Below are 27,872 nucleotides of genomic sequence, written 5' to 3'. Positions count from 1 at the left end.
CAACTCATTTTATAGCTTTGTTGTTCAGATACCTGTCTGACATGTAACTTTGTGCTCCTGTGCTCTTACAGAAGTTTTAGGTTCCCTCCAATACTAGAGATACAAACAAACAGGAAAGAATACAACAGAGGCCAACCAAGACAGTCAGGGCACTAAAGCACACAATATACAAGGAGAAGCTGAGGGAGGTATGCTTGTTTAGCCAAAAGAAGGCTGGGTTAAGGAAGGTTGTGGGAAAAGGGGAACTACTTGCATTCCTTAACTACTTAAAGGTAAGCTATAGGGAAGACTAAGACAGAATTTTCTTGAAGATGCACAGCTAATGGACAAAATGCAACAATCAAGGGATAGGATATAAGAAAAAACCAAAATCACTAGAGTGGTTAAGCACTGAAAGAGGTTACCCAAACAGGCTACGGATTCTCCATCCTTGGAGATTTTTATAACTCAGTTGGACAAGATCCTGAAAACCTCGTCTGACTTTGAAGTTAATCCTGCTTAGAGCAGGAGATAGGTCTGGATATCCTCCACAGGTCCCATCTGACCCAACTTATTCTATGATCCTATGTACAGTCGTAAAAGATCAAAATATTTTCAAAGATGCTATGGGGTTTAGTGGCATTCTCAGTTATACAAATAGCAAATATCATTGAAAGCTAAGTCACAGGACTTCTAAGCATTATCACTCTGTGTGCTGAGACATATTTATCTGCACAGCGCCAGGTGCTCTGCCACTTTCCTAGCAGGTCTTCCTGTCCCTCTGCAAGAAGAGTGGCACTCGTGCTCATAGATATTTTGTATGGGAACATCTAGTGCCTCAATTTCTCATCCTCACGTCTGAAAAAAGATACTCTACTATGCAAGAGGAGTGTAATCCATAAGCAGGTATTTTTAGCACAGAGGCTAAGAATTTTTTTTAAATTGTAAATGCCTGATTAGGTTGCTTTCTCAGTGAATGTCTCACAGCTGCAGGAAGGTGTGAGTAACAGGACAGAGATCAATTAAGTCAGAATAGTCCAGGTCCCCACTTTAAGGATGCAGACGCAATTAAAAATAAAATGTTAAAACAAAAGCACTTGAGAAAATTAAATAATCTCCAACAAGACACAGCAAGTAAAACAGCACATAACAAAGATAAAGATTTTAAATACATTAAACTGAAGAAAAAAGTAAGGGTAGAAGGTTTCACTAAAAAATGGGAAACAGACACAGAAATATTTCAAACTAGAAAATAAGAACATCTTTAAAACATCCAATAAATGAAAAATATAAATATTAAGTAGAAGAGGTTAAAACTTAGACAAAGGTCTAAAGGGGACAAGATCTTAAGAAAACAAATTTTGAGATTAAAAGTATCTTTATTATTTGATTTTTTTAATCATACAGATTAGCTTACTATTCTATGTGCCTAGGCTGATTACTCTTTAGAGCAGGATTGCCTGTTTCTAGCACAGTCCTTAATGTCTTAATAACTTTTAATGTCTTCAGTTTAAACTTCTGTTTTTCATACTCTGCACTGCAGCATTATCCCTGAAATTTTAAAACAGACTATAAATAAGGCCTATAATATTTCAAGAAAATGCATAAAATTTGTGCTATTTCCTTATAATTTTCACTGCACAAGACCCATAATTTTGTCATGTGATGAAAAGCAGTATTATGTGTAGTATTCTCCTCAAAAATACACACTGAAGCATGGGACAAAATGTAACAAATAAAAGTTGGGACATGGGAAATTCAGACTAGATATAAGGCAATTTTTCTATTTTTAATCATGAGAGTGGTCAAGCACTGGAACAGGTTGCTCCGAGTGGCTGCTGAATCTCCATCCTTGAAGATTCAAAATTCAACTGCGAAAGGCCCTCTGAAAACTCATGTAACTCAACATTCTCTGAGCAAGAGGCTGGATGAGATGACCTCCAGAGGTCCTTTCCAATCCAATTATTCTGGGATACTTTTTCCTCACTTATGAAGAAAATCTGGCTATATTACCCTTTTTAAATAACTTTCTCCTACATACAATACACCTACATATATTTAAACATTCTGTTTTGACATTCATATGGACTTCTTTACCAATTTTATCTCTATTCCAAAAATAATGATTCTATTCCAAAAATAATGACTAATATAATTTATCCACTGTCCTGACTACATAATATTCCAGTCTAGCCAAATTGTAAGTGATGATTATATACAGAAAATTTTACCTACTAATTATTCTAATAGTCTTCTGCAAACATACAGATGAATTATGTGCTAATCTATTTTTTTTCATTCAGTAGATTTCACCTAAAATACAAGAATTTTTGAAACACTTATGAAGAGTAAAACCATAATACACAGAAAGAAATGTAAATTCATACAAGAAAAGTAAATTCAGATGACAACATAATGGAGTATACATACAAACCAGCAATAGAGATGACTCAAATAAAAAAATTTAAAAGACAGAAACAAACCCTCACTACAACACTAATAGATATTTTAGAAAGGACAGTCTAATAGTTTTGAGACAGTTTTTCACTCTTGTGCCATGACATCCTAGTGTTAGAAACTATTGGCTCATATTGATCCTGTAATACTGTTCCATTCCATCACTGTCTCATTTTGCCAAATCTTAATTTGTGTTCAAATCAAGAGTTTCCAAAAACCAAATTTAACTTTAATCACAGAAAAGACAAAACATACTAAACGCACCCTAAGATTCTAAGCAAGGAGAACATACCAACTCACATTTCCTAAAACATCAAGACTACATTAGTCAAAATCATGTCTAATTAGTAATTCTCATACATCAAAGATATTATCAGTAGTCTCACTTTCTGCTAGCTCAAATGATATCCCAAAGTACAAGCACCACTTAGGCAACAATTAAAATAATATGTATATACATTATTTAAAATCTGTATGTTAAAAGAAGATGAAAGATTTTTCTCAGAAATTAATGCCATAATGAAGACTCTCAAACACTTCACCATATAAGTGTAAGTTTTCCAGCACAAAGCAGTAATTCCAAAAAGTGGTGGCTTTGAAAGAGCAGTTAAGACTTCAAATCCTGTCATGGACACTATGATCATAACAGTAATCAAGACTAGTTCACACAATCTACCTATGTTGAATAAACTCCAGGATAAAGAGTGTCTTTTCAGAAACAAGCTATGAAATATAAAGATATGTGAAGTTCAAGACAAGCCATCAAGCTTTACTAAACACCTAAGTCTACCTCCACCCTCTCATCTGCTTTCCTCCACATTGCTGTCAAACAGTCTTGACTTCACAGCAGTACAATGCAAGTAGTGACATGACTGACCATATGAGACAGTCTAGTCAGTTATTTCAATAGCAAAGACATTTAAGAAATTATTCAATTCAGTTCTCAAAGAACTCATGTTAAAAAAACAACAAATCAGTCAGACTTCAGTGGTAACTGTTTGTTCCATGTGAAAATGCAAGTGTATTTTAATACCAGTTTTATGGGGAAAGGCCTTAACCATGAACCATTATTCAGACACACAGAAATGTTAGCAGAATTACTGGAATTCCATCCCATACTCAAATCTAGAATGAGTCAATATGTACACCTTATCCTTAAAAAAAAATCTGTTAGAAGTTCAATCTGGCATCTGACTGCGTGAGCCAAAGCTACTCTTCAAGACAGTATTTTTTGACCTTAAGTGCCTAAAATTATCAGTTTGTCTAAAATTATCAGTTCCTCATTGTGTCAGGATCATAATAACCTCTAAGGCTTTTGAAAGCTTTGAAATAGAGTGAAGAGTTCAAACATGCCTAGCCTCTGCTGAAATTGAGACCATCATCTGCTGTTTAATGAGATTGAAAACAACTACCAAATGAAAATAGTTTCAAATAAATAAAATTGATAACAGAAATAGTTTGTGCAGTTTTCACTTGAAGGGAATGATCATATCGACATAGTTTGTATTAAAATCACAGGGTTCTTTTGAAGAATCAAGAGAACCCAAGGTGTCAATACAGATTCTGAATATCAGTTCTGCTAGGCACCAGTTTGCAGGTTTACAGGCTGGAAAGGAGCAACATCTCCTGGTTCAAAATTATAGTTGTGGCAAGGTTTTTACTCTTAGTATTAAAAGCAGAAATTTGAAGAAGTGTTTTGCTGGAACAGCGCACTACTTCTGTACTGTCCAGGCACAAGCAGGGTCAGCAGCTTGGCCAGGGCCAGGAGCAGGGTACAAAGGGTGACATGAGCAGGGTTGTATCCCACAGCACACATGCAAGGGGAGTAGGGTAAGACCCAAGACTGTAACTAGGGTCAACAAAGAAGCCAAGGTCCCCAGCAGGTCCATGGGGATGAGGCAGAGCTGAGGCTAGCTGGGAAGCCAAGCCTACACATCTGGGTCAGCAAGGGACCTGGACGGGCAGTGGCATGGCTCAGGCAAGGACCAAGGCTGAGCGCCTGAGCTGAAAAGCAGCTCCCAGGCGAGGGGCTGAAGGTTCCAAGTGCCTTCTCAAGCATCTCTTTCCCCAAGGCTGATCTCAGGTTACAGCTGCACCACAACAGAGCTGCCCCTGAGCACAGGCAGCCAAACCCCATCTGGGGAAGGAGTGGGGAATGGTACTGAGGACCACGATATACACTGGCTGAACTGCAGCCCTGATAAATTTGGGTATAACTTTCAAAAGAGGATGATCACCTCAAAGAAAATGGAGCTGATCATTGTTTAGAGATGTCTTAACAATCATAGATGTTCACTGTGGCATTAACATTGTTCTCATATAATCAGGACCAGATTTCAGATTGGAAGTCTTTAATATATTTAAGAATACAAACTTTATTCTATTCATGGAGAGACTGAGATGTGAAATTCAACCTAATTAGAAGAATAACTTCTAGAGCCTCCAGTTGTGAATTTACAACTTCTAAATAAGAAATTGTCTTTGAAATAATTTAGCAGCTGACTTTCCTTTCTTTTAGAGATACTTGTACTGAGATTCTCCAGAAAGATTAATACAGTTGTAGGCTATCAGATTTTACAGGTGTTACATGGACTAAACTGAAAAGAAAAAAAAAAGAAAAAAAGAAACCACACTTGGTTTAGAGAAAGCCCTTCCTCAAGTTTGTAATGTCACATGTCTTTTTTAGAGAAATGCAGAATCAAACCATGTCTCCTAAGGACCAACTTATTTGTATGCCATAGGAAATCATTGAGTTTATCCCAAGTCCTAGTGACTTAGAAATCCTGATTGTGACAGACTAATTCTTTGGTGCTTACCAACTGCCAACAGAATAAACTGGATTGCACATTAGTGCAAGCATACTAAAATTTTAGTTAGTGACTCCATACAGATGGTCACACTGGAGATCTGCAGTTAGAATCATTCAACAAAGAGACCTCGATGGTTTTCTGAAAATCAAACATAGCCCCAGAGAAATAACCAGACTGCAAAGCTTTCACAGAACCAGAGGTAGCTGAGAGAAGTTCCCTACTTACACCGTATGCATTTTGCACACAGTTGCTGGGTCCTATAAAACAACTGAAAATCAATTACTTTTCAAGTTCAAAGACAGAGAGAGAAGGATGTTTCAGTGGTTGCAAATGATAACAGGTTGTTAAACACCCTGAAAGAAGGCATTGAGCATGCATCATATTAAGGTTTCAGGCAAGTATTGTTTTCTTCTTCTACAAGTGAAATGTTGCTTTACTCAAGTGGCATTCTGAGATGTTGAAATTTATATTCACTGCTCACAAAGTTGTATCTATCTGGAAGCTGTATTGTCCAATATTTTAGCATGTAAATTTCTCAGCTGCATAAACTTCATTCTACTGTCTACTGCCTCATCCAGTGTGCATCTCCCTATATAAATCAGTATATAATTAAAAAAGAACAGTAGTATATTTTGTATACCAGTGGTACCTATATTACTAAGAACAATCACTGATTGCTGTCATGTGGTTTATTATTTCAGTTTTAATCAATCTGAAATTGTTCATAAACATAAAAGATGACAGTTCAATGTTCCATGAAATTTAAGCCCCCATCCTGGCTGTATACTCCATTCTCTAAGATAATAAGCAGTACAGGAACAGCAGTACCACCATTATCAGTTTTATTTGTTTGATCTAGAAGGAACTCCCACATAACGGTAATTTTTATACAACCTGAACTGAATTTTAATGCTTATATTTCAGACACTGTAAATAAACTGAGAAAGGAATAAATCATCCATTCATTCTGAGAATCTGAATCTAATGCTCTGACAACAGTCAAACTTTTCCATGCTCTGCTCTTACTCATGACCATGAACCTTATAAGCAGTAATCCTCCTTGTGACCTTTGAAAAAAGTGTTCTTTGCAGTTTTACATCTTCTGAGATGCATGCTGCTAACACTGGTCTGTACTGTTTAGTAGCAGAATCTGATGTAAATGGCATGAATTTGGCTTGAAACTTGATATTATGAAAAAGATCACTAACAAATCAAACAGCTCCATCAAAGAACATTTCAGACAGTTTAAGAAACACCTTATACAAGGTCCAAAGCTGACATACATAACCTGTCAAAAAATGTCTACAAAGACCAAACAAAATCTAGCAAAGTTAAAATAGGAAGTTATTAGAAGTCATTGTTCAGGAAGCTGAAGATGTGTCCATTAAGGAAAATGGAAAAGAAAAAATTCTGGTAAATTCTCGTAGACCAAAAATAATTTTCATGGAATAATGTGTATAGGTATAAAAGAGATCATAAATAGGAGACTGCCACAGTCTGTCTGAATTAAATCTTCTGTATTCATGTTCATGGTGATGAGAGAAATACTTACTCTAGAATATTATTTTATGCAGAACCAAAGGATATACTTCAAACTGGTATTTCAGAAAGAGAAGCTATGAAGTGAATCAACAAAAAAAAAGTAACAAATTTTTTAAATCAGATGATATTCACCATAAAACATCTGAAGTCTAAAATATCTGTTAACTGTAATACAGAGTCTTTCATTAACAAGAAGAATAAAAGTGGAAAATATGATGCAAATTTATTCATTTTTAAGTAATTTCAGCATTAGGTCAACTGAATAATAGTCAAGTGAGTCTGACATCCACATTGGACAGATCTGTAAAAACCAAAATAGAGAATAAAATTAGCAAGCATATGAATAAATTATGATAAAATGTGGAAAAATCAGAACGGCTTTAGTAAAGGGAATTCATGTCTGTTACATGTATAAGAATTCCTTCAAGAAGTCACAGAGAAAGTGAGTGAATGTGATTTATTCATACTGCTGAGTTGTGCTTCCAGGCTTTTAAAGAATCTCAGCTGCCATAGAATAGGAATAAATTTATCCATGAGAAAACTTAACTGATGAAAAGAAAAGAAGAAAAGAACAGGAATAAATGGTCAGGGTTTTTCAAGGGAGAGGTATCACCAGTGAAGCCTCACAGTCTACAGATGCTCTGTCCCGCATGTTCATAAACTATCTAGAACAGAAATGAATGAGAGACAGGAAGGCTTATTTATCACAGTAAATTATCAACAGTAGCAGAAAAAAAGCCAGCTGAGAAGACTTGCATAACAGACTCATAATACTGAGCTTACAGAAAGACAGATTTAGCTTAGACAGTAAGAAAAGGTCTCTATGGTGAGGATGGTGAAGCAGTGGAACAAATGACCCAAGAGGGTGTGGAAGAATCTCACTGGAAATCTGTCAAGAGAAGTCAGATAAATATCTGCCAAGTTCACATGATCCATCCTAAGGACAGTCTAAATGATGTATCAGAACGTTTCATTAGGACATGAAGCCTTCCTCCTAATGCACTTTTACTATATTTCTAAGTATGTAGACATAATGACTCAAATATCTGTCCTGATTGCCTTTTATAATCACATTAAATTAATACAGAAATTATTATGTCTCTTATTACAGGCAACATGACTTAGATAGTTATAAAAAAACCCAATAAAAATAGTTATAAAAAAACCCAACATGACTTAGATAGTTATAAAAAAACCCAATAAAAATATGTGAGCTTATTGAAGACAAATTTTTAAAATTACCTTAACAAAATCCAAGTTTGAGAGATTTACGCATAATCCCAGTTACTTTAATCATCAGGAAATAGCAGATTATTTTGCACTTTGCCAATCAAAAACTTGAGTCCATTATTTAAGCCTACCTTTCAATCTTGGACACAGAAATACATACATTTATACCATTGTCTCTTACCTTCCAAAATTAAGATTAAGATAATGTTTGCAGATTGCTTGGTATTTACAGTTAACATACTACAGACAAAATAGATTTATGGAAACAAATTATACTGAGAAAATTATATTAATAAATATTAAATTATTAAATTATTGTATTGGTTTACAAAATATGTTTTTTCCACAGAAGACTATCATAAGACATCTTGAGTGTTGTCATGAATATTCTACAAGGAACTGTCAGAATCTGAGACAGATGTGTATCAGATGTGAACACTTTATCTAAAATGTTGAATAAACTGATCTCAGAACTGTTTTCTGTAATTACCTCAGTTTTGCTAAATTTTTTACTGTGATCCAACTTTTTAAAAATTCAGATTGCTCTTTTACCTGTTGTTATACAATAAACACCAGTACGCTAGCTGTGACTCTATATTGTTAGTGCATTTAATTTTTTCCTAAAAATATTTTTACATTTGTATGCATATTTATATTTACATATACATAATACATGTGCATATGTATAATAAATAATAAAGATGTAAAAGCTTCATAATATACTGTATATACCGTTCTAACACTAATTTTACAATAATCTTGTACAGAAGAGCCTGGGCAAGCAGAAAAGAAACAAATCTTTGCTCTAACTTGTAATAATCTGTCTCCAATGCAGAGACTCAATCCTCCAACCAAAGAATTGTACTTTCATGAGTTTGTTAGTAGAAATGTGGCAGGTATTAACTTAAAAGCCATAGTCAAAAATCCATCTGCAAATGGAAATTACCTGAAACGAGGACAGATGTCCTAAAAGCCACTAAAGTAGATATCATTACCTCCGTAAAGGAAATCCATTTCAGTAGCTACACGATTTGGATGCATAAGCAATGAATAAGAGATACTGAGTTTAAGAGAAACTCATTACTAAACTTTCATAATTCCATACCTTATTTGACCGTAAAGACACTCTTCCTCCACAGCGTGCACAGAATTTAGTTTGGCAATATGAACAGTTATGGCCACAGCCATCAGCAAATTTTGTTTTGTGGCAGATGCCACAGGTTGGGGCATCACCCTTTTGCTCCTGCTGCTGCTGTGATTCTTCACCCATCTTCTTCACTTGCTCCTTATACATTTCAAACTGCTGATGTAATTTTCTGCAGAAGAGAAGAGATTATTAGTTGTTTTATTTAAGCCCACAAATACTTTGCAATCACTAAATTGTAATCAATTTCAAAACACAAATCAGAGAGAAATACTGTAGTAAAGAAAATACATTTCATTTATGATGCTCCAGAAGTGTAACATTCAAGAATTACTCCTTTTACATTATAACTAAACTCTAGGAGGACGTGCAACACTGATAACATGCAGCACACAGTCCAGCTGTTACAAAGGGAAGTAACTTTGCTTTAGGATGTGACCAGCTGTTAGCTGCAAATGCAACAGTAGGAAACATGGGCTGAGTGATCCAAGAGCCCATGGCACTAGACAATAAACTGGTTAATAGCAGAAAAATAAAAAACTAATTTATTCTTCCAAGTGTACTTTTACCCAACTCCACCACACAGATGCAAATATCTTCTCTTGATATAGCTTATCTTCATTTATCCAACAATACTGCACAGAATGATTATAAAATGCTTTCTCAAGCACTTTTCAAGCACTGGGTGTAAGCCCATAACAAGTTACCTCAGCTTAACAAGTTATTATAAATCATTTAAGCCATTCATATCATTTTATAGGTACTGCCATCTCATGCCAAATGTAATGTAGAAGGCTACCTTAGGTGTAAAATCCAGGGACTGTAGTTTAAGATACACACACACATTTTACCTTCTATTTGCTGTGGACTAGGAGCACATTCATACTTAGCTGTCATGTTCATACAGAACTGCAATGATTCTTTCAGGCATGCTACTTCACTCACATTGCTGAGCCCACAACAGTCAAGTCTCCAATGATACTCTAATGATAGTTAAAACTGTCTCATTATGACTAAAGTTACAGACTCATTTCACATTCTATAATGGCAGTTTTTTCTCAAAGTCCCTATTTCTGACGGTAAATGATGTCATGGGAAATTTAATTTTCACTGTAAAAATTTATACTTTTTTAGCTCCTGTAGTTGCTGAAAAAAGCTGGAAAATGTGATGTAGCATATTGTAAAACATTCAAATACAAAGAGAAAACAAAAAGAACTTTGACTTCTCTTTTGGTTTTATCCTTGTGATTTACAGGGTTCTGAACAGTAATCTTTGAATTCTTAGCATGGAATTCAGCTCACCTAATATTGCTAAAACAGACTGTAAATTTTAGCAACCTAAAAATTATTAATTGAATTTAAGCAAGTTTTTTAGCTCCCTGGACAGACACAAGCAAAACTCACAAAATGAAGCATTTTCTATGAAACATTAAAATGGTATACTAAGCCAAAAAGTTAGAAGTGCAAAAGAGATTTACTTCATTTTAGAATTATCCTTCCAGAGATTCTTCAGATGAGGTTATTAAAAAACACACATGAGCCTAAGATAGAACAAAGAATAACCTCCTGGAAAAAAAACTAAATCTGGGAGGCCGACTTCCTTAATGCAGAAATATATCCTTTATATAGTTCAGAAATAAATTAATACAAAATTATTTCATCAGAAGAGTCAGAGGCTCTTGCCAAAACAAATATTATACTAAGTCAGTTAAAAAATATCTCAAACAATTATTTACCATGGATATTCACATATATGGCAAGAATTGTTGGGATTTACTTTGTTTTTTTCAGGAAAACTCCCCTAAGAATGCACTTTACACACTTATCACACAGGAGTTGTAGGAATAACCAGTCAGCTCCCTCTCTCCATCAGGCAAGGCTGGAGGCATGCCCCTTCTTCTGTGTACCAAAATGCTGCCTCAAGCTCTCAGCTGCCACTGACCCTTTTCCAGAAAGAGGGAAAGCAGTGTTACTTCATGTTGCTTATGTGTCCTTTTTCTAATCTACCTGCTCTTGTCACTGGAGTTCAATTCTGAGTCCACACACTGTCCTCAGGACAGAGCAGTCACATGTTTTTCTCTCATTTTCAGACCTTCTCCCCCATCTGCATAAGCTTTCTGGCCTGCAGAGAGCAGTGAGGGAGGTCACATCTCTGGCCTCCATGGGAAGGATGTGAGGGCCACCATTGCCCTAACAGGCATTTGTGGAGTCAGGGGTAAGTGGCTTCCTCTGCCTTCTCTCATCCAAAAAGAGTTCACTGTTGACTGCTGTGGTGGTGCAATTCTTACCCCTCCCCACCCCTCCTTGTTGGGCTGCTTGGTGCTATGTGTGATTCCACCCACATCCCCCGAGCTATACACCAGTCTGTGGAGATAAGGACTGATAATGTTAACGAGCCTGGCTCCTGCCCCTCCCGATTGCTCCGAAACGGTTAAAACGCCCCATCATCTCCTAATGGCCTGGCACACCTGTGCCTGAGATGTGGTCAAATGGGAACAATAACAGAGTTGCACATTCATGAAGTTCTTGTGCAACTGCTGGAAGGCACCAGATGGTATCTGACAAAAGTCAATTATCTTGGACCCTATAAACTGCGACCACCAGGGACACCCTTTGAGCTCTCCTGGATCGCAGCGGGCCTGTGACCAGCACCTCCCCTGAGCTGGGACGCCTCTCAGGTACCAAACCCTTAAGGTGTCGTCTGCTGCCAGAGCTGACGGAAGGCCAGGGCCAAGTCCACCCGCTCGAGTCTCAATTATCGCCCGTTGAGGAATGCCAAGGCATTGGGAGTATTTGCTCTAAACTCGAGAGGGAAATTTTCCTTTGAGCTAGCTTCTCTTTCACCTGTTCTTTCTCAGTTTATTGGTGTGTGGGTACGTACTTATTCTACTGGATCCAGATATTTTCGCTTCTGTGTGTGTGTTTGTACATTTTGTGTATGCGCATGTTATAGATGTATAAATTAAGGTACCGTTAAGTAAGTTAGTGTGAATCTTGTCATTTTAGAATCTGTAAATAAGTCGCTTTCCTTTCTTTCAGCATTTCTGAATTATTTTGTAATAATAATAAATTGCTGTTAGTTATTAATAAATCTAGATTTTTTACTAAATCATTACCGTGTCAATACTTTCATCTGCGACAACTGCTCTTTGTTGAACGGAGCAGGACACAAGTTGCTAATAAGAAAGCACTGAATGAAGTTGAGAACAAAATTTGGGAATCTGGAAACCTGGCACATTTCAACATTTTACACTGACAACAGTATATAATTGGTAGTTGGTAGTCTGGCCCATTTCCATCAATAACACATGTAATCTCTGAGACCTTGCTTGCCTTTTAATTTTGCCAAACATTGCATTCTTCATTTAAAGCATATTATCTATGCTAAACTTCAAGTTTATTTTAGGTTACATTCAGTTTTGTGGCTTCCTTATAATCTACAGCCTTTGTTTGTATGATTATTTGCTTAGCAGTCTCACTGATGCATAAAAAGCACAAGCCTTTTGCCAATTCTTAAGCCTCATGTACTGAAATAATTTCACTTTTGTTTCCTCTTGAGCATGAGAATCTCTGTAAAGGTCACAACTTTTGCCTCGAAGTATAAACTTTTCAAGGTTATACAGAGTAGTTTTCTAAAATCCTTGTTCCAGTAGCAAACAACTTATCATCCGCCAAAATAGTTCATTATTACATCTTTTTCTACTCCAAGAAAAATATCACATGTATTGATAGCTGTCAGAAAAAATTAAACACAGAAGACAAAATCTATTAAATAATCAGTTACACACAATATGTGTTCTACTTACTGAGCAGAACCACTTGAGATGAATATGCATACTTGAAACAAAATATGAAGTATTAATTTTAGGAAGTCCCTAAAAAAACTTTCTGATCTATTTTATATCTTAATAATTATTTTTTTTATCATCTAGACTGCAAGGGTTTAAGCCAAAAACTAAACTAATAACATGCAGCAATAATTAGGTGTTTAGAATAGCACAGTATTTGAAACACATTTAGTAAAAATTGTATAACATTTTTCAGAAAACCAATGCAAATAAAACTCCATTTTGTTCAAGTTGTCTGCACTGATGCCTGAGAGGACTCAGGAGTTCAGTTACCAAGGAACTGAAAATAACCAGTACCAAGGCAAACTTCAGAGCCTGGAACTGAGCTCAGGTATCCCAAGACTATAATTTCCAGTCCTTATACTCCAGTGAGTTACTCTGTTAATGCAAGTGGCCAAGATCCGTGCTGTGAGACTGAAAAAACAGGCTCTGCAGATGAGTTGCATTTTGGGAGAAAATGCTTATTCATGATGCAAATCTTATTGTTAGCTATAATAGGGTTTTTTTGGTTGTAAACCCGGATAATTACATCAAACCATACAGTAACAGAACATTTAAGTAGAAAACTCTGCAATGCATATCTATATGTGTATTTTGACAATAGCCTCAATAGCACATGCCATCTGTACTGATGCAAAATCACTCTCCTTTTCCACATTGTCTCCAAAACCAGAAGTATTCACTTTAATAACTGCTACAAATTTTAGAAGAAAAGGAGAAGTCAGTATGAGTTTATGCAAAGACCTAATGATAATGAAAAGTTAGGCTGGAAAATTGATATTTAAGTTCTGCTCATTTTCATCTCTTGAGAGAATGATTTCCCTGAATGACACTTATATCTGCTGGAAGTTACAGTCATGAAGTTCATGAGGCTTATATGACTAGTCAAGACTTTTTTTGTACTGTAAAACATCATATCCAAGACAGCTGCATAGACGCCTTTTCAGTGTCAAAAGGAACTGTTTGTAAGAGCTTAGATTGCTCTGTCAAGGTCAAGAAATAGTTTCCGTAAGAATACTTGCTTTATTCTGTAATGGAGTTAATTCTGCTTATTCTTTGTTCCCCACACCTTTCTGGAAATGAGAAATTCAGTATCAATCAAAAAGCAGGAATCTGTTGGTCTTTCTTGATCCATGAGCTACTGCCAAAGGCAAGTAAGAAAAGGAAGTTCAGTAGTCAGATGTATCTTATTATTGTGACCTGCCCTCCAGAAATGCCAACAAAACTTTCAGCATTTTACAAAATAAAATCCTTAGTACTGACAAGAAGTTCCAAAGCCATTCTTGTCTTCCAAAAGTTAACTTAAACATTTCTGAAATTTCCCAAGCTGATTAAAATCTGTCATTAGAAGGGGGACTGTAAGCAAGTATTCAGGATGTTGAGGCCAGATATGTTTAGCAGCTACTTCTCATTTCCTAGCTACACTTCTCTTAAGTTTTGTTACTGATTGTAGCCCGTGCCTCATTTCCTATTCCCAGGCACGAAGCACGGATGTGGCTGGAATCCAGGCTTCAAAAAGGGTTTTGTTCACTTTCAGTTCTGCCAAATCCATTCATTCAATGATTTTTCTGCCCAGTGGCAATGACTATCTGGTAACATACAACATTCTTCCCTGTAGTGCATTAAACACTTCATGCTTTCTACTTTTACAAGTAGTAGTGCTAGCTGCTGAATGGATACTATTCTTATAACGCCATGTGTTGGTAGAGTTTAGGAAACAACTGGCTGAACATCAGCTCTGCTAATAAGAAACCCTGGAAAATAGGGCGGAAACCAGGGTATGAGCCAGTGGTGTATGAGCTCTCATTACAAATTGGACAAATTACATATGGGGCTACGTTAGCAAGAGTATGAGCAGCTAATAAAGGGCAGTTATTTTTCCCCTTTAGTTGGCACTGGTAAGGTTGCACCTGAAATAATGTGTCCAGATTGGGTCCTGCCAGTTCATGACAAGTCCAGTTTGTCAACCAAAAAAAAAATGGTCAGGGTTGTACAGCATGTAATCTGCAAGGCAGGAATACAGGAGCTGGCTTTGTTCAATCCAGTGAAGATGAATGGACCAAGGAGTGATCTAACACCTGCCTGAAACTAGCTGTCTAATCTAAAAATTACCTGAAAAAAATCACAGAGCCAAATTCTTCCTGGTAGACACAAATCCAAAACAAGGGACAAAGCGCACTATAAAGGCACATTGGGAGGTTCAGGTTGAACATTAGGAGTTTTTTTCACTAGGAGGGCAGTGCAGCACTAGAACAGGTTGTCCCAAGAGGCTGTGGGATCACCATCCCTGGAGGTTTACAAAACTCGCCTAGACAAAGCTCCAGCTGCCCTCACCTAGTACTGGCAATAACCATGCTTTGAGTGGAGGTTGGTTCAGGGATCCCCTTTGAAGAGCAGTTCTATTATTATGTACTTGACAATGGCTTTGTGCACATAAAGACTTTATGTGCTTGTGCACATAAAGAAAAATTATTAAGCAATTAAAAACCTAAGCCTGACTTCAAACAAGAACCTCACTTCCAATTCTGTTTAAAATTAATGGATTATCATACCCAGGCAAGTAACACAACAAAGCCGAGTTTTCAGTTTTTGTATCAATGGAAATTAAATATTGACAGAAATTAGGTAAGTCCTATAATAACAGTAACATGGGTTCAGCAGTGTCAAATAGTAAAACATTTCACTGTAAGTTTTTTTCTAAATGTAGAGTAAATCCTCCTGAAATCCTCAATAAACATAATTGGTTTGAGTTGTTTTACAGATGGAGCTAACTGGAGAAAACCCCATGATTTTCCTGTTTCCCATTCTCTAACTTATTAGGCAATGTGTACTTTAATTATTCTGTGATATTCATTAACCTGAAATAGGAACAGAGCAACAGTGATGAAATTTTAAGTGCAGAACATCTTTAGAGAGTCTATGAAATAGAGCAATCACAGAAAAAGGGGGCCCTGAACAGGGTGAAAGACTTACTTACAAAAGAAACAACCCCATTCACACCAAGAAAAATAATACCTGTCTCTCAATCACAGAAGTATTTCTTTATCAATACAATACTTTTACTGAATCCACATGAAAAACACAAGGTGACCAAAATCTGAATCCTACGTTAAAAAGACACAGACACAGTTAAAATAAATTACTGCAGTTCACACTTATGGTACATTATGTTTTCTGATAATTTCACTGAAAGAACTATTGCAAAAAACATACTTTTATTCTAAGTGAGTATATCTTCTCTAAATCCAAGTGAATTACACTGGCTGTGCCTAAAATGCTGAAGAGAGCTAAAAGAATGGAAAGAAAGGAGTGTGGTTGCTAAACGATCTTGTCCTTGGTTTATACCAGTGCTGCTGCTCACTTGTAACTCAAGTCGGAAAAGCCAACTACAACAAAGCTAACCAACATCCAAAACTAAGATCTCTGTTTCAGTCTCTCCTTGTCATGCAAGGGAGCAGGGTAAACACACCCCATTATGCCCTAAAAACATTTGCCTCACACTGCGGAATGGAACCAAAATTTCTCTGCTGGTGGGAACTTCACACAAGCCACTCTTAGAAGTAAAAGACATGGTAAAGACAAGGTCTCTGAGCTGCCCTGGCTCCATTCTCTCTTTTTCCCTTTTACTAGGGCTTTCTGCAAGGGCTTCCAGTTCACACTTGACCACATTTTGTTGCCAGTTTATTTGACCTCCCTCACAAAATAGCAAATATTCCTCTCATTACACAATTCCCAATGTCATAATGAATTAATTAATCTGCTATGACCATAAATAAGCTTGTAACTACAGATGAAGTCATAACACTGAATCTAGATTATTTTAATACATTCAGAAACTCAGCAGAAAAGACAAGAAAGGATGTGGAAAAAAAAAACCCTGTTTTAATAACTGAGTAGGATATGACTCCGTAAATGAATCAACAGATTGCACATCAGCTAGACAAAAAGTCTAGCTGGAACTGGCAGGATTACTTTACCTGCCTATTTTTTTCTTATAATGTTCAGTATTGAATAAAATTGTAGCCTTTGTTTATTAACTTTGTTTATCAGCAGCAGTGAGGCTGCTCTTTGCTGGCAAGGTAGTAGTGAACAACAGCTACATACAATAGTCCTGCGCAAGGCTACAAGAAAAAGGGAACATGGAGAAGATAAACATATGACCAATTAAAGGCTGACCCATTTAATGTTACGATATTTCTGTGTGGTTTTAATGATATCAAGATAAAGCTAGACAATATGTATATAAAGGAAAAAAGAGGTAGGTGACTCCTGTCCCTGTTATTTCCAGGTTTCCCCAGAACAACAGACAGATAGTTGTTTCTACCTTTTCTGCAGCAGCTCAAGCTAACTGCAAGATCAAATTGAGAAGTGGTATCTTTTTGACTAAGTCTTTCTTCCTGCTTGTTAAAATTAATCTTTAACTTAATTGTCTATTGTGTTTTTACAATCTGTAACATGCAAAAAGCTATAAAGTCCCAATTAAGGTTTAAACAAGCAGAATATAGTAACACATCCAATTCATCTAGAGCTTTTTCAACACTCTTTTCCTATAATAAATAAGAGGGGCATTTAAAATTAAAGAGAATACCACATTCCTCCAATAGTTTAACAATGGCTAAATCATTCAGACAAAGCTACCTAATTTCTGCATAACAGTTATGAGACTAGTCACCTGTAAGTAAGGAAGGTTCCTTTATAACTCCAGACAGAAATTACTTTACACCTTTGAATATCTTCATACCCCTCTGTGTTTTATTTCAATGTAACTGAGAAAGTTCTAATTATCCTTTTCTCAATCTTATTTAAAATTCTAACTTACAACAGAAGTTTCCACAACTGTCATCCAACTATTTTGATGATTATACTGGGGCATTTTTCCTCATTCTCATTAGCTGCTTCTGTAATAGAAAAAAATCTGTAAAAGAGCTTCTTTAAACCATTATGAGTCTATCAATTTCTGTCATGTTTTTCTCATTTGTTTCTAAAATAAACATTCTTAGCTAAATTTTTCATTCTTTCTCCATAAAAATTCTTCATTATTCTTCTAATAAATTTTGCCACCTACTTCTCTACCTTCTCCACCTATACTGGAAATATCATTAGGACTCTTTTTTTAATGTTTAAGCATCAAGTGGGTAAATTAAATCCATACTGTTATACACAATAGTGGTAGTTTTCCTTCTGCTCTTTACGCTTGTGACAAAGCCAACACTCCCCAGGTCATTTTAGGTCTTGTTCAAAGTAAGATTAACCATGGCAGTTGTAATTGAAAACGGGAATCTTCCAGTGTCTGTCTCTCCAAGGAAACTCTCCAAGTTCATACCAAAACTGCATTCCCGCAATTAAAAATGTTTTATCTCCAGCTCCATGGGCCTTGTCCCTGTGTTTGCAATCCACACTATCCCAAAGGAGCTGCTCTGGTAAAGTGCTGAAACTGTAAATACTAATCCTCAGCTGACAATGAAGATCAGGAGTAAGTAGTTGAACTTCCAGTAAAAGTAGGCTGCCAGGAAGTGTATGTTGCAAAGCACAAGAATAGGATCTTTAAAGATGGGCATTTGTACTGTCATTTCATTTATCTTTCATCCCAGTTATAGTAAGTAAAAGAAATTACAAGATTACAGATTAAAAATTACAGATAATTATGGTTAACTTTTTCTTTACTAATTCGCTACGAAACAAGACTGCTTAGCAGTCAGTCTGTGTGTCTTAAATATCCACATACTTTCAACTTCACTTAAACAATTTCTGCCAATTCTTGTGGGAAAGAACAATTATGTCAAAGACAATTGGGTTTCAAGTTGGGAAAAATAGTGACAGAAGGGAACTTTTGGAACTGTCACGTCTAAGGGTAAAGGTGCATCATGAGCTCAAGCTTTACTGAATATTAGAAAGAATACAATCGGAGAGACATCTTATGATAGGTGATACTATTTGAATCTTCAGCTGTACTGATACCATAATATCATCATGTATTGCTGCTGCTAAGCAGTCTGGACAAATGGTAGTGGAGTTTTCAGAAACTGTGCATAGGAGCAATGAGTCTTTCTTTCAGCATTCGGTCTCATATTGCTGATGACCAGCATCTGTCCTTAACTTCTATGAGAGAAGACACAAAGGACAGGAAAAGCCTCTAACATGTATATTGAGGTAAAATAAGCACATCAAATGTAGCATCATATAAATTTAGAATCATGACACTCTTGACTGTCACCACTTGCAGTAGTCTAGGTATTGGAAAACCCCAAGCAGAAAACAAAATTTCTTAGACCTCTAAGTCAATCAGCCACAACAGACGCCCAGATAAAAAACTAGTAAAAGAAGAGTCAGAAGTCCTTGCTAAACAGAAGGGAAATAACATCTCATTACTTATTTTGTAACAGAAAATTACTTATGAACTAGAATTAGGACTGGTTTGCAGCTATTGCAGCACCCTTACTATGTTATGAGCTTTATGCAAAAATGAAGACTCCTATTTGGATATTTTCCATGCACAGTTGACACAGACGAACACAGACTTTCAGCTGTATACAAAAGTTCTCACCTGAAATCTAAATCACTGAGGAATACACTAGGCTTTCATAAAAATTTCCTTTTACAGTACCCTGTCATTCTACTTTTTATATTTAAAAACCATGCTGATTTTTATAGCTACTGTTAGATATTTCTTCCTGATTCACTCACTCGATTGAAATGTTTTGTAACAGAAGTGTTATATTAGTCTAAAAGCATTAGAAATATAGTTGCATGCTGGCTATTTCTACATTTTTTTCTGATACTATTTGTGTTAGGAATTCAAATAAATGCCAGTTTTAAGAAAGCTGGGCCACACTTATATACTTTTTAATTACTAGACCTTTATTTTTTAAACAGCTTCATTAGTAAAACTATACAAAGTTCTATCCAAATAATTCATTCACAAAAAGTTTCACAGTTTATCTTGTATTTGACTTGTTTTCATAAATCATACTTTTATTTACTTTATACTAAATTTCCTTTTAAAGGTATGCAATATTTACCAAATGTACCTTAAAAAGAGGCTAATTCAGTTGCTGGCAATTAAGCACATTGCAACATTATTACATTTATAAAGGGCATCTCCAGCAGAGATAATATTTCTCACAGTCACTCGGGTTACTTTATTTGCATCATCAGTTGATATACAAAAGGAAGCCATTAACTTCACACCTGTAGTTTTAGAAATGCTCAAAATAACTAAGTTACTGTGTTAAACTTTTTTTATCCTTACTATGAAAGGCAAAATTATTTTTTCATTAGACAATTACACACACAGCCAAAATAAATATATGCTAAATAATAGGTCAGACTGTCTTGGCTCCGAAATGTAACACCTCCTGACATTACAGTATCATGATTAGAGCGAGTTCATTCCACATTGTTTACAACATTCATGAGCATTTTCAATTATTAAGTAGCCCCTATCTTTTTACCTCTGTGACAGGATTGTTCCTATCTTGATGGTTTCCCTTTTTTAACAAATACATTTGAGCAATGCTAGGAAAGCTAGCACAAGCAAGGCTCAGTTGTGCTCACCATATGGTTGTCCCAAATTCATCTAAGCAAACTACACCGACACACTTGATGCTGAATTATCACCACCAGAACTGGTGGTAGTAATTAGTTGTGGTGCATCATGGTTTTGACTGTATCAGTATTCTTACTGTAAAAGTACCACCAGTGGAGCTGTACTGCTAGCAGCACTACAGGGGGAGATCCTCTTGAATCAGTTTCCCAATTCTCAGGAGACTGTCATTTTCTATACTGTTCATATTTTTAAAGTAACAGGAAGTAGGTCCAAAACACAAATTATTTTCAACATGCTAATGTAACCTCTTCTAGTAACAAACAAAAGAAATGGGTCTTGAAATGGAAATTCAAATATAAAAAATTATTATTTTTTATGACGAAGGAGCTCAAAAAGGAAGAGAGACGCTCTCACCTGCAGGAGAGACTTTTCGTAAGTGCATGAACAAGGTGTGTAACAATTTTCCCCATACTAACTGTATCTAAACCCATGCCTCCATACCTTCCCTTTACTCAAAAAGTGAACTGAACTCAAACTTTACTTTTCAGAAGTAAAATATAAAGTCAATTTACGTTGCAGCAGTATTTTTCCATTTTAGATAAACAATATTTGATAATGATTAAAAATATAAGAGATTTGTGTCTCAAAAACTGTTTAAATAGTAGTTAATCTAATACTATTTCTGAGAGATAACGCTTGAGTTTTCCAAATTGCGAGTTATGCAAAACCAACCCAAAAAAATCAGTGCCAGAGGAAAGATCAGAATTCAATCTTATTTTTAAACCCTTTAACTTCTTAATTAAAGCTTATCAATTAACCATTAAGAGCTCAGAGCTACTGGGTATAAATGAGGGTTGTAAGAGAATAATGTCAGGCCACCAGTAGGCCTGCTGATCATTCTCTGCTGTTCATAATCCCGTGGAGTACAAGGATGCAGTAACAGCAGGCCCTGTAAACTAGCAGAGGGAACAAGGACACTGTGACACTCAAAGGCCAGGATCTATCCCAGTGACAGCTCTGTGAAAATTTGTTTTCCTATAATGCTTGACCAATTTTCTCTGCCAAGATTTTTATATCACTTTGTTAAAGCTTCTCCTGGAGTACTTCTGTTCGGAAAAATAGTAAATATAAACAGACTCTACTCACATTTGTTTTAGCATAATTGCACTGAAACAAGTAGAACAAGCTTCAGTTCTGCTCTTCACCAACCAATTTTTTCCGTGTAATAGTTCCCATGTTCATGCATTGTATTTTTTCATATTGTTGAGCATAGGGCTCATAGATTACTATGTCGTTATGTGATCATGTAAATTGCTGAGACGTCCTGTTTAAATAATAAGATCTACAGACCTACACCCTGAGTAGGTTGAGCCCAGCTCAGATGTTCACTGCAAATCAGACTTGGCAGACTCTGGCAGAAGGAACACTACTTTATAGTGTTGTTCTCTCTTTGCCCCTTCTCATGGAGGTATCTTCAACTGCCACAGGCTTTCAACAAATCTACTATCTTACATTAAAAACATTGTGGAATATAATTCAGAGAAAAAAATATCTATTATCATTCCTACTGCAGAACATGGTCAATTCCACCTGAAGAAAATAAATCCAGATGTCCAAAATCAATTGCCATTCTTATTTTACATAACTCTTTTGCATCCAGGATTGACTAGGCATTACTATTCAAAGACAACACAATATCAATACCAATAAATTTCTGCTAACGTATCTAAGCTGTTACAATAGGATCTTTGTAACCGTAGGTTTCAAGCATTGGAAGTAGGATCTTTCTTTAAATATGAAGCTGATTATATATACATCTCTCTTTCATCTTTCCCAGGCCAGTAAAGGTAGAGTCAAAAGAGAGGCAAAGGCATTGGCTAGGACATAACGGCCAATACTTGAACAAATCACCAGAGGAGATAAAGTTGTGATCCTAGAATTATCACAATTCATCAATGTTATGTTTAACCAAAGAAAGAATATTTACTTAGTGTACATAGGTAATATTTTAATAGCTAAGAAATATACACAATGGAGTCACAAATTCAATAGTATATCTTCTAGAGAGTAGTTTCCAATGGAACAGATAGTGTAACTGTAAAGAGGAAAATGCAGCGTCATCACTACATATGACGAAACATGGCTGAAATATGTTTGTTATCTTAAATACACATTTAATCCTGAAACAGAAAACAGTCTGCTGTTTCAGAAGTCACCTGTTAATCAGGTTTTTGTCATACAAATGTTAGTGATTTTCACCCTGTTGGTGAACACTGCACTAGAAACAATAAAACATGTCTTGCTCTTAGGTACATAACTGGGAGATGGGGGGGGGGGGGGGGGGGGGGGGGGTGTCACAACTGTTCCAAAACTGTATCCATTGACAAAGTACACCTGAGATGAGAAGTCTGTGTTCCTATTGACAGAACCCAAGTTCTCTCTGCTGAATATCCTTGCACTGAACCAAGAATATCCCCTTCCTAAAACACAACTATCCTTAACAATCAGCTGTGGAAGCAGGGAAAGTACAAATGGATGTAAAGCTTCCTAAAGGATGAGAAAAAGGTGACAAGTAGAATGAATAACTGGAATTACTGACAAGCTTTCAAATTTTGGAATCATTTAATCATGTTTGTGACAGATCAAAATTCTCAATAGGCGACAATAAAAACTGAATTTTTGATTCTGTGAGACTGCTTTCTTTTTCTATGTGACAATCTTCACCGTCTGTTAATACTATTCATAGATGAGACTTTGTACCCAGTAGTACTCATTCTCACCCCAGGCTTCTGATCGACTCACCCTGGCACCATCTGTTTATGTTTGTTCTGAGTCCAAGATACTCCAAGAGCTGCATCACTATGAATTTACTTCAACATTCTCTCTATACAGAACATAATCAGAAAAACATCTTTCAGAAGAGATAAGCGAATTTCCTTCTTCTGTAAAATCAGTATAACTTCTACTATGATCATAGAAAGCCACCCATGAGCACACATGTAAAAGCAAATGGGAATGATTGCACTTAAAAAGATCTATTAATCTGCAAAATAGAAGAACTGACTGATACAAATATGACATAATATTTTGAGGACCATGCTCCATCTGGAACATACCTGAAATGTTTTGGATATCTGTTCAGGCATCCTCAAATCTCTAAAACCAGAACAAGAGTGAGGACTACCACCACATCACAAAAATCTGCACCTGTGATAAAGGACAACTATCTCATCTAGTATGTCTTCCCTAGGTAAACATAGCAGAGTTCCACATCCTGTAGTCAGCCTTTCTAAATCAGTCTAGTCCTTTCCTGCCTTAAATAAGGGAGGATAAATAGACATTTCTTTCTTCTAGCCTTGCTGCCCCTCCACACCTCTTCAATTAAGGCATTAATACTTCATTTTATTTTTATCTAATGAATTGACCAAATACTCCACTTTACTAACCCTCACTCACTCCAAAACATGTAATACATCAAAATAAAAGCATATAACTCTTCCAAGCATATAAACTCTTCCAAAGACAAACACAACACAGATTCATAGCTATCAATTAAACAGAAAAGTTATTGAAAGTTGTGAGTTTAAAAGCATGTAAGCAACATTTGAACTTCCAAAAGGCTCTGCAGCTGGGAAGCCTAATTGTATTTCCAGCAAGTCTAATTGTGTTTCCTGACTCCAGGGGACAGGAATTCCCCAGATACTGATGACTGACAGGTCTGGTTCTGCTTTCAATCTGCAAGTAAGCAAAAATACACACTGCTATGTGAAACCTAGCATGAAAAACAACTGCTGCTTCCACTTGTATCATTAGCAGCTGGAAGTGCTCAATACTTCATAGTAGCATTCAGCATTACCTGCAACTGGGTCATCTGTAGAAGTCATTTCCACAGGTACAATCTACTCACAGTACTTGCATTCAATAGCAAGCATTAAAATGTAGGGCTTAAAGCACACAGGTAGCCTTTATGAAGTGCCAAACATCTTTCAGTACTAAAGAAACTCACTGGAGTTAAAAGACATCCACCAGCACTTCCAGAGTTACTGTCATTAACTGCTTTAGAACCTTCTTCCTGGTCCTGAAACTGATTATTGGTTCATGAACCTGATTTTTTAGTTTTTAAGAATTTGATCCAACTTTTTGACGGTAATTATGCAGTTATGATGTTATAATTGATTCACCATGATCACTAATTCTCTCCTCTCTCCTGAATATTTATTCAACATTATTCATGATGCTCTTTTCATGTCTTAGTATCTCTACCCCTGGTGCAAAATAAAAATATTTAGAGTATTTTATATCTCAAATTACCATTCATTAAAACTACCCTTTGAAAGCCTTTTTTATTATACCAGTCACTACCGATTTAAGAAGTCTGATGTATTTGATACAGATAATTAAAAGTCTTCGGTAAAGACACTCTGTTTCAGGAAATGTTATTTTGACTTCTGAATAACCTTTTATACATCCCTGACTTCAAATTCTTGGTCAACTCTCTTCTCAGTTCATCCAATAATTAAAAAAATATCTCCTTGTTATTTTCAGAAACCTTCAAATCACTCAGTAACGTGTACAGCAAAAGAAATGAAGGTATCTTTTTTTCATGCCTTCTTACTATCAGTTTATATGGAAAAAACCCAGGGATTGCTCTCGGAGAAAGCTACTGCTCTGCAAAAACCGAACAAGTTACCACCCCTACATTAGTCCTGTCCTTATTCATGTGTGATATGCAATATTCTGGGGGTTTACTCCACTTTGGTAAAAGCCATTCTGAGTTTTTCCAGGTGAAATGTTAAGAGGATGAAAGAGGTCGAAAGAAGGTGAGAAGGAGGAATAAATTGAAGAGAGGTACTGAAGGACCGTTTTAATCTACAGCCTCATGCAAAAGGTCCAGAGAACCATCCCAGGAGAAAGTAGCTCTTAGCCTATAATACCAGGTGAGCCCACTTACAAGAGTTGAACACAACAGTGAGCTCAAGTCAGCAGTTTTCATGTGAAAACAGAAGCTGTAATGCCAAAACAAGCCCAAGTTAACTGTGCCATAAAAATATTTCCCAAGTGATGAAGATAAGACACCCATATCTCTGCTGCCTTGTGTGAGTGCTTCCTGAACATACTCTTTACATTTACAGTATTACTAAGGTAGCAGCATGACTCACAGAAACATCTGGGAAGGAGGTGGGGGGACAGAGAGAGAGAGATCAGTTCCACTGAAGTCACTAACTAGCTCCAATATCCTTTGATTTTGTGATTCCAACCTCTAAGCTTATTATTTTCTCTTGGGAATCTCAATCAAAAGGAAGAACACTAAATACGAAGAAACTGTTTTGACACATTTTTAAACTAGATAGTGCAGACAACACTATAACGTGTTGAGCTGTTCTTCAAATCCACTATTATTAACTGAAATTTAAAATGCTTAGAATCACAGAAAATACTGTCAATAACTGATGTCTGTGGGGAAGAAAACTGTAATAGAGTGGACAAGTCCAGAGTGCCAAAAGAATACAGCTGGAGCAAAACTTGCCAGAGAGACATGGACACAGAAATCTTTGAACAAGAAAAAGGGAAATCTTGAGTTTGAAAAAGATGGTCTACAAAAATATTTTTTGTGTTATTAAAAGGAATTCGCTCAACTAACTAGAGCTCAGAAATACTGCAGTTAGTGATGACAATTGCATGCTACACATCTCAATTCTCCACACGCTGCAGGTGTCCTATTTGCATGTTTACTCTACAGTACATAAATCTGTGCACACTGACTATTTCTGTCAGAGGTCAGCGTATAACGAAACAATAAACAATCATTTCAGCTTTCAGAGTCACAAATAAACACACACCTTCATACTCTGATGCTGACTTCAGATCCTTCTTCTTAAATGGCTATGTTTTTTATTTACAAGGATGTTTAAGACACTTTTTTCATACACTCAAAAAAATAAAAAGCTTTGTTAACGATGTTCTATGTTACATGAAAAGAACCACATTTCCTTATAAGAATTTGGGATGATTTTACCTCATTAATTACCGTATTTTGGTCCGATTTAAGTTGTTATTGAAGGTACTATCACCATTACTATCTGGTATTCAAATTGCAGCAGGATCAAAAGTTGTTAAGAAAAATGTAGTAACCCTTCCAATTCTCTCCCCCATTGCACTGTGGGGGGTGGGGAGTGAGCAAGCAACTGTGTGATGCTTAGCTGCCAGCTGGGGTTAAACCACGACACCAAATTACATCATTACGCCTTCAGACCATACACCAGAAACAGTCTGTCTGTACCATATGGTTTTCCCCTTTAGGTTTCTGACTAGGACTCCGTCTATGCAGGAATGCTGTAGAACTGCTCCACTCCCAAGCTTCCCTTCAGTTTCAAGCACCTTAACTGTATTTCCATAGGATAAAGTTTTTGTGCTGGGCCTATATTCTCAATAGAAATATTGAATCAGAAAATTTTGAAATAAGAAAAATTTACAGGAGGGCAAAGAATGATTCAAAGCATGCTATGAAAAGTGACTTAGATAATATAAATTCCCTGGAAATTCACTGTTATGTTCACAGAGAGAATCATGAACCTGCCCACTATTCATCACTGTGATACTCTTTCCTGTATTCTTTATTTTCTATCCAAGTATCAGAAGACAAATATTCCCTACTCGAAGAGAAAGCCAAAAGTAGCAAAAAGCTGAAAATAGTTTATATCAACTTTCAAACAAAACATAAGAACCAGAAGGTATTCTCTTTCCTTTCTTCTGCTTAGTCTCTGCCAAGTCATCTCCATGAATCTGATTAAGAGATTATTTTAACAAAATAGAAGCTCTATAATAAAGCTAAGAAGATGTTGCTTATGACAATATTTCAATAGTTTAAAAAATTTATTAAAAAGTTACTTCTGCAACCTTGGATTTCCCTCAAAACTGACATTAATAAAAAAGATATACACTGTGAATAGTTAAAAATGAAGACAAGGTCCATGAAAAATACTCTATACATAGCAGCAGCTATGGGTGCACTGAATAGTCACCTCTAAATAAAAATCCAGATGTCTCCACAATGTAAATCTGTATTTTCAACAATTAATAATTTACATTTCCATATATGCTCTACTTGGAAAGTGAGTCTGCCTTTTGTGAAAAATGAAGGTTTTTTAAATTTTTCCAGCACAGTTTAGTCAGATTGCCTCAGCAAAAACAACCGCTCCTTTGCCAGCTTAGTCCCTGACAGATGCAAAACAAGAAATATAGGAGCAGGTATCTGTAATGGACTGAAAATTGCATGGGAAAGTAGCAGCATGTTAGAGGAGGGAAACAAAAAAGTA

General features: G+C 36.1%; 1 protein-coding gene across 22 annotated transcripts in view; it reads right to left on the bottom strand.

The window, feature by feature from the left end:
* RIMS2 (regulating synaptic membrane exocytosis 2) overlaps positions 1-27,872 on the bottom strand; it is a 500,034-nt gene that overhangs the window by 394,429 nt on the left and 77,733 nt on the right. For all 22 annotated transcript variants that reach the window (XM_074886104.1, XM_074886094.1, XM_074886112.1 and 19 more), the window contains one exon: positions 9,124-9,334. In XM_074886104.1, coding sequence (XP_074742205.1) covers positions 9,124-9,334 — 211 coding nt within the window. The remainder of the gene's footprint in view (positions 1-9,123; positions 9,335-27,872) is intronic.

Source organism: Strix uralensis, chromosome 1 (assembly GCF_047716275.1).
Source record: "Strix uralensis isolate ZFMK-TIS-50842 chromosome 1, bStrUra1, whole genome shotgun sequence".
In the NCBI taxonomy this organism is placed as follows: Eukaryota; Metazoa; Chordata; class Aves; order Strigiformes; family Strigidae; genus Strix; species Strix uralensis.
This window is presented reverse-complemented; position numbering and strand designations above follow the sequence as displayed.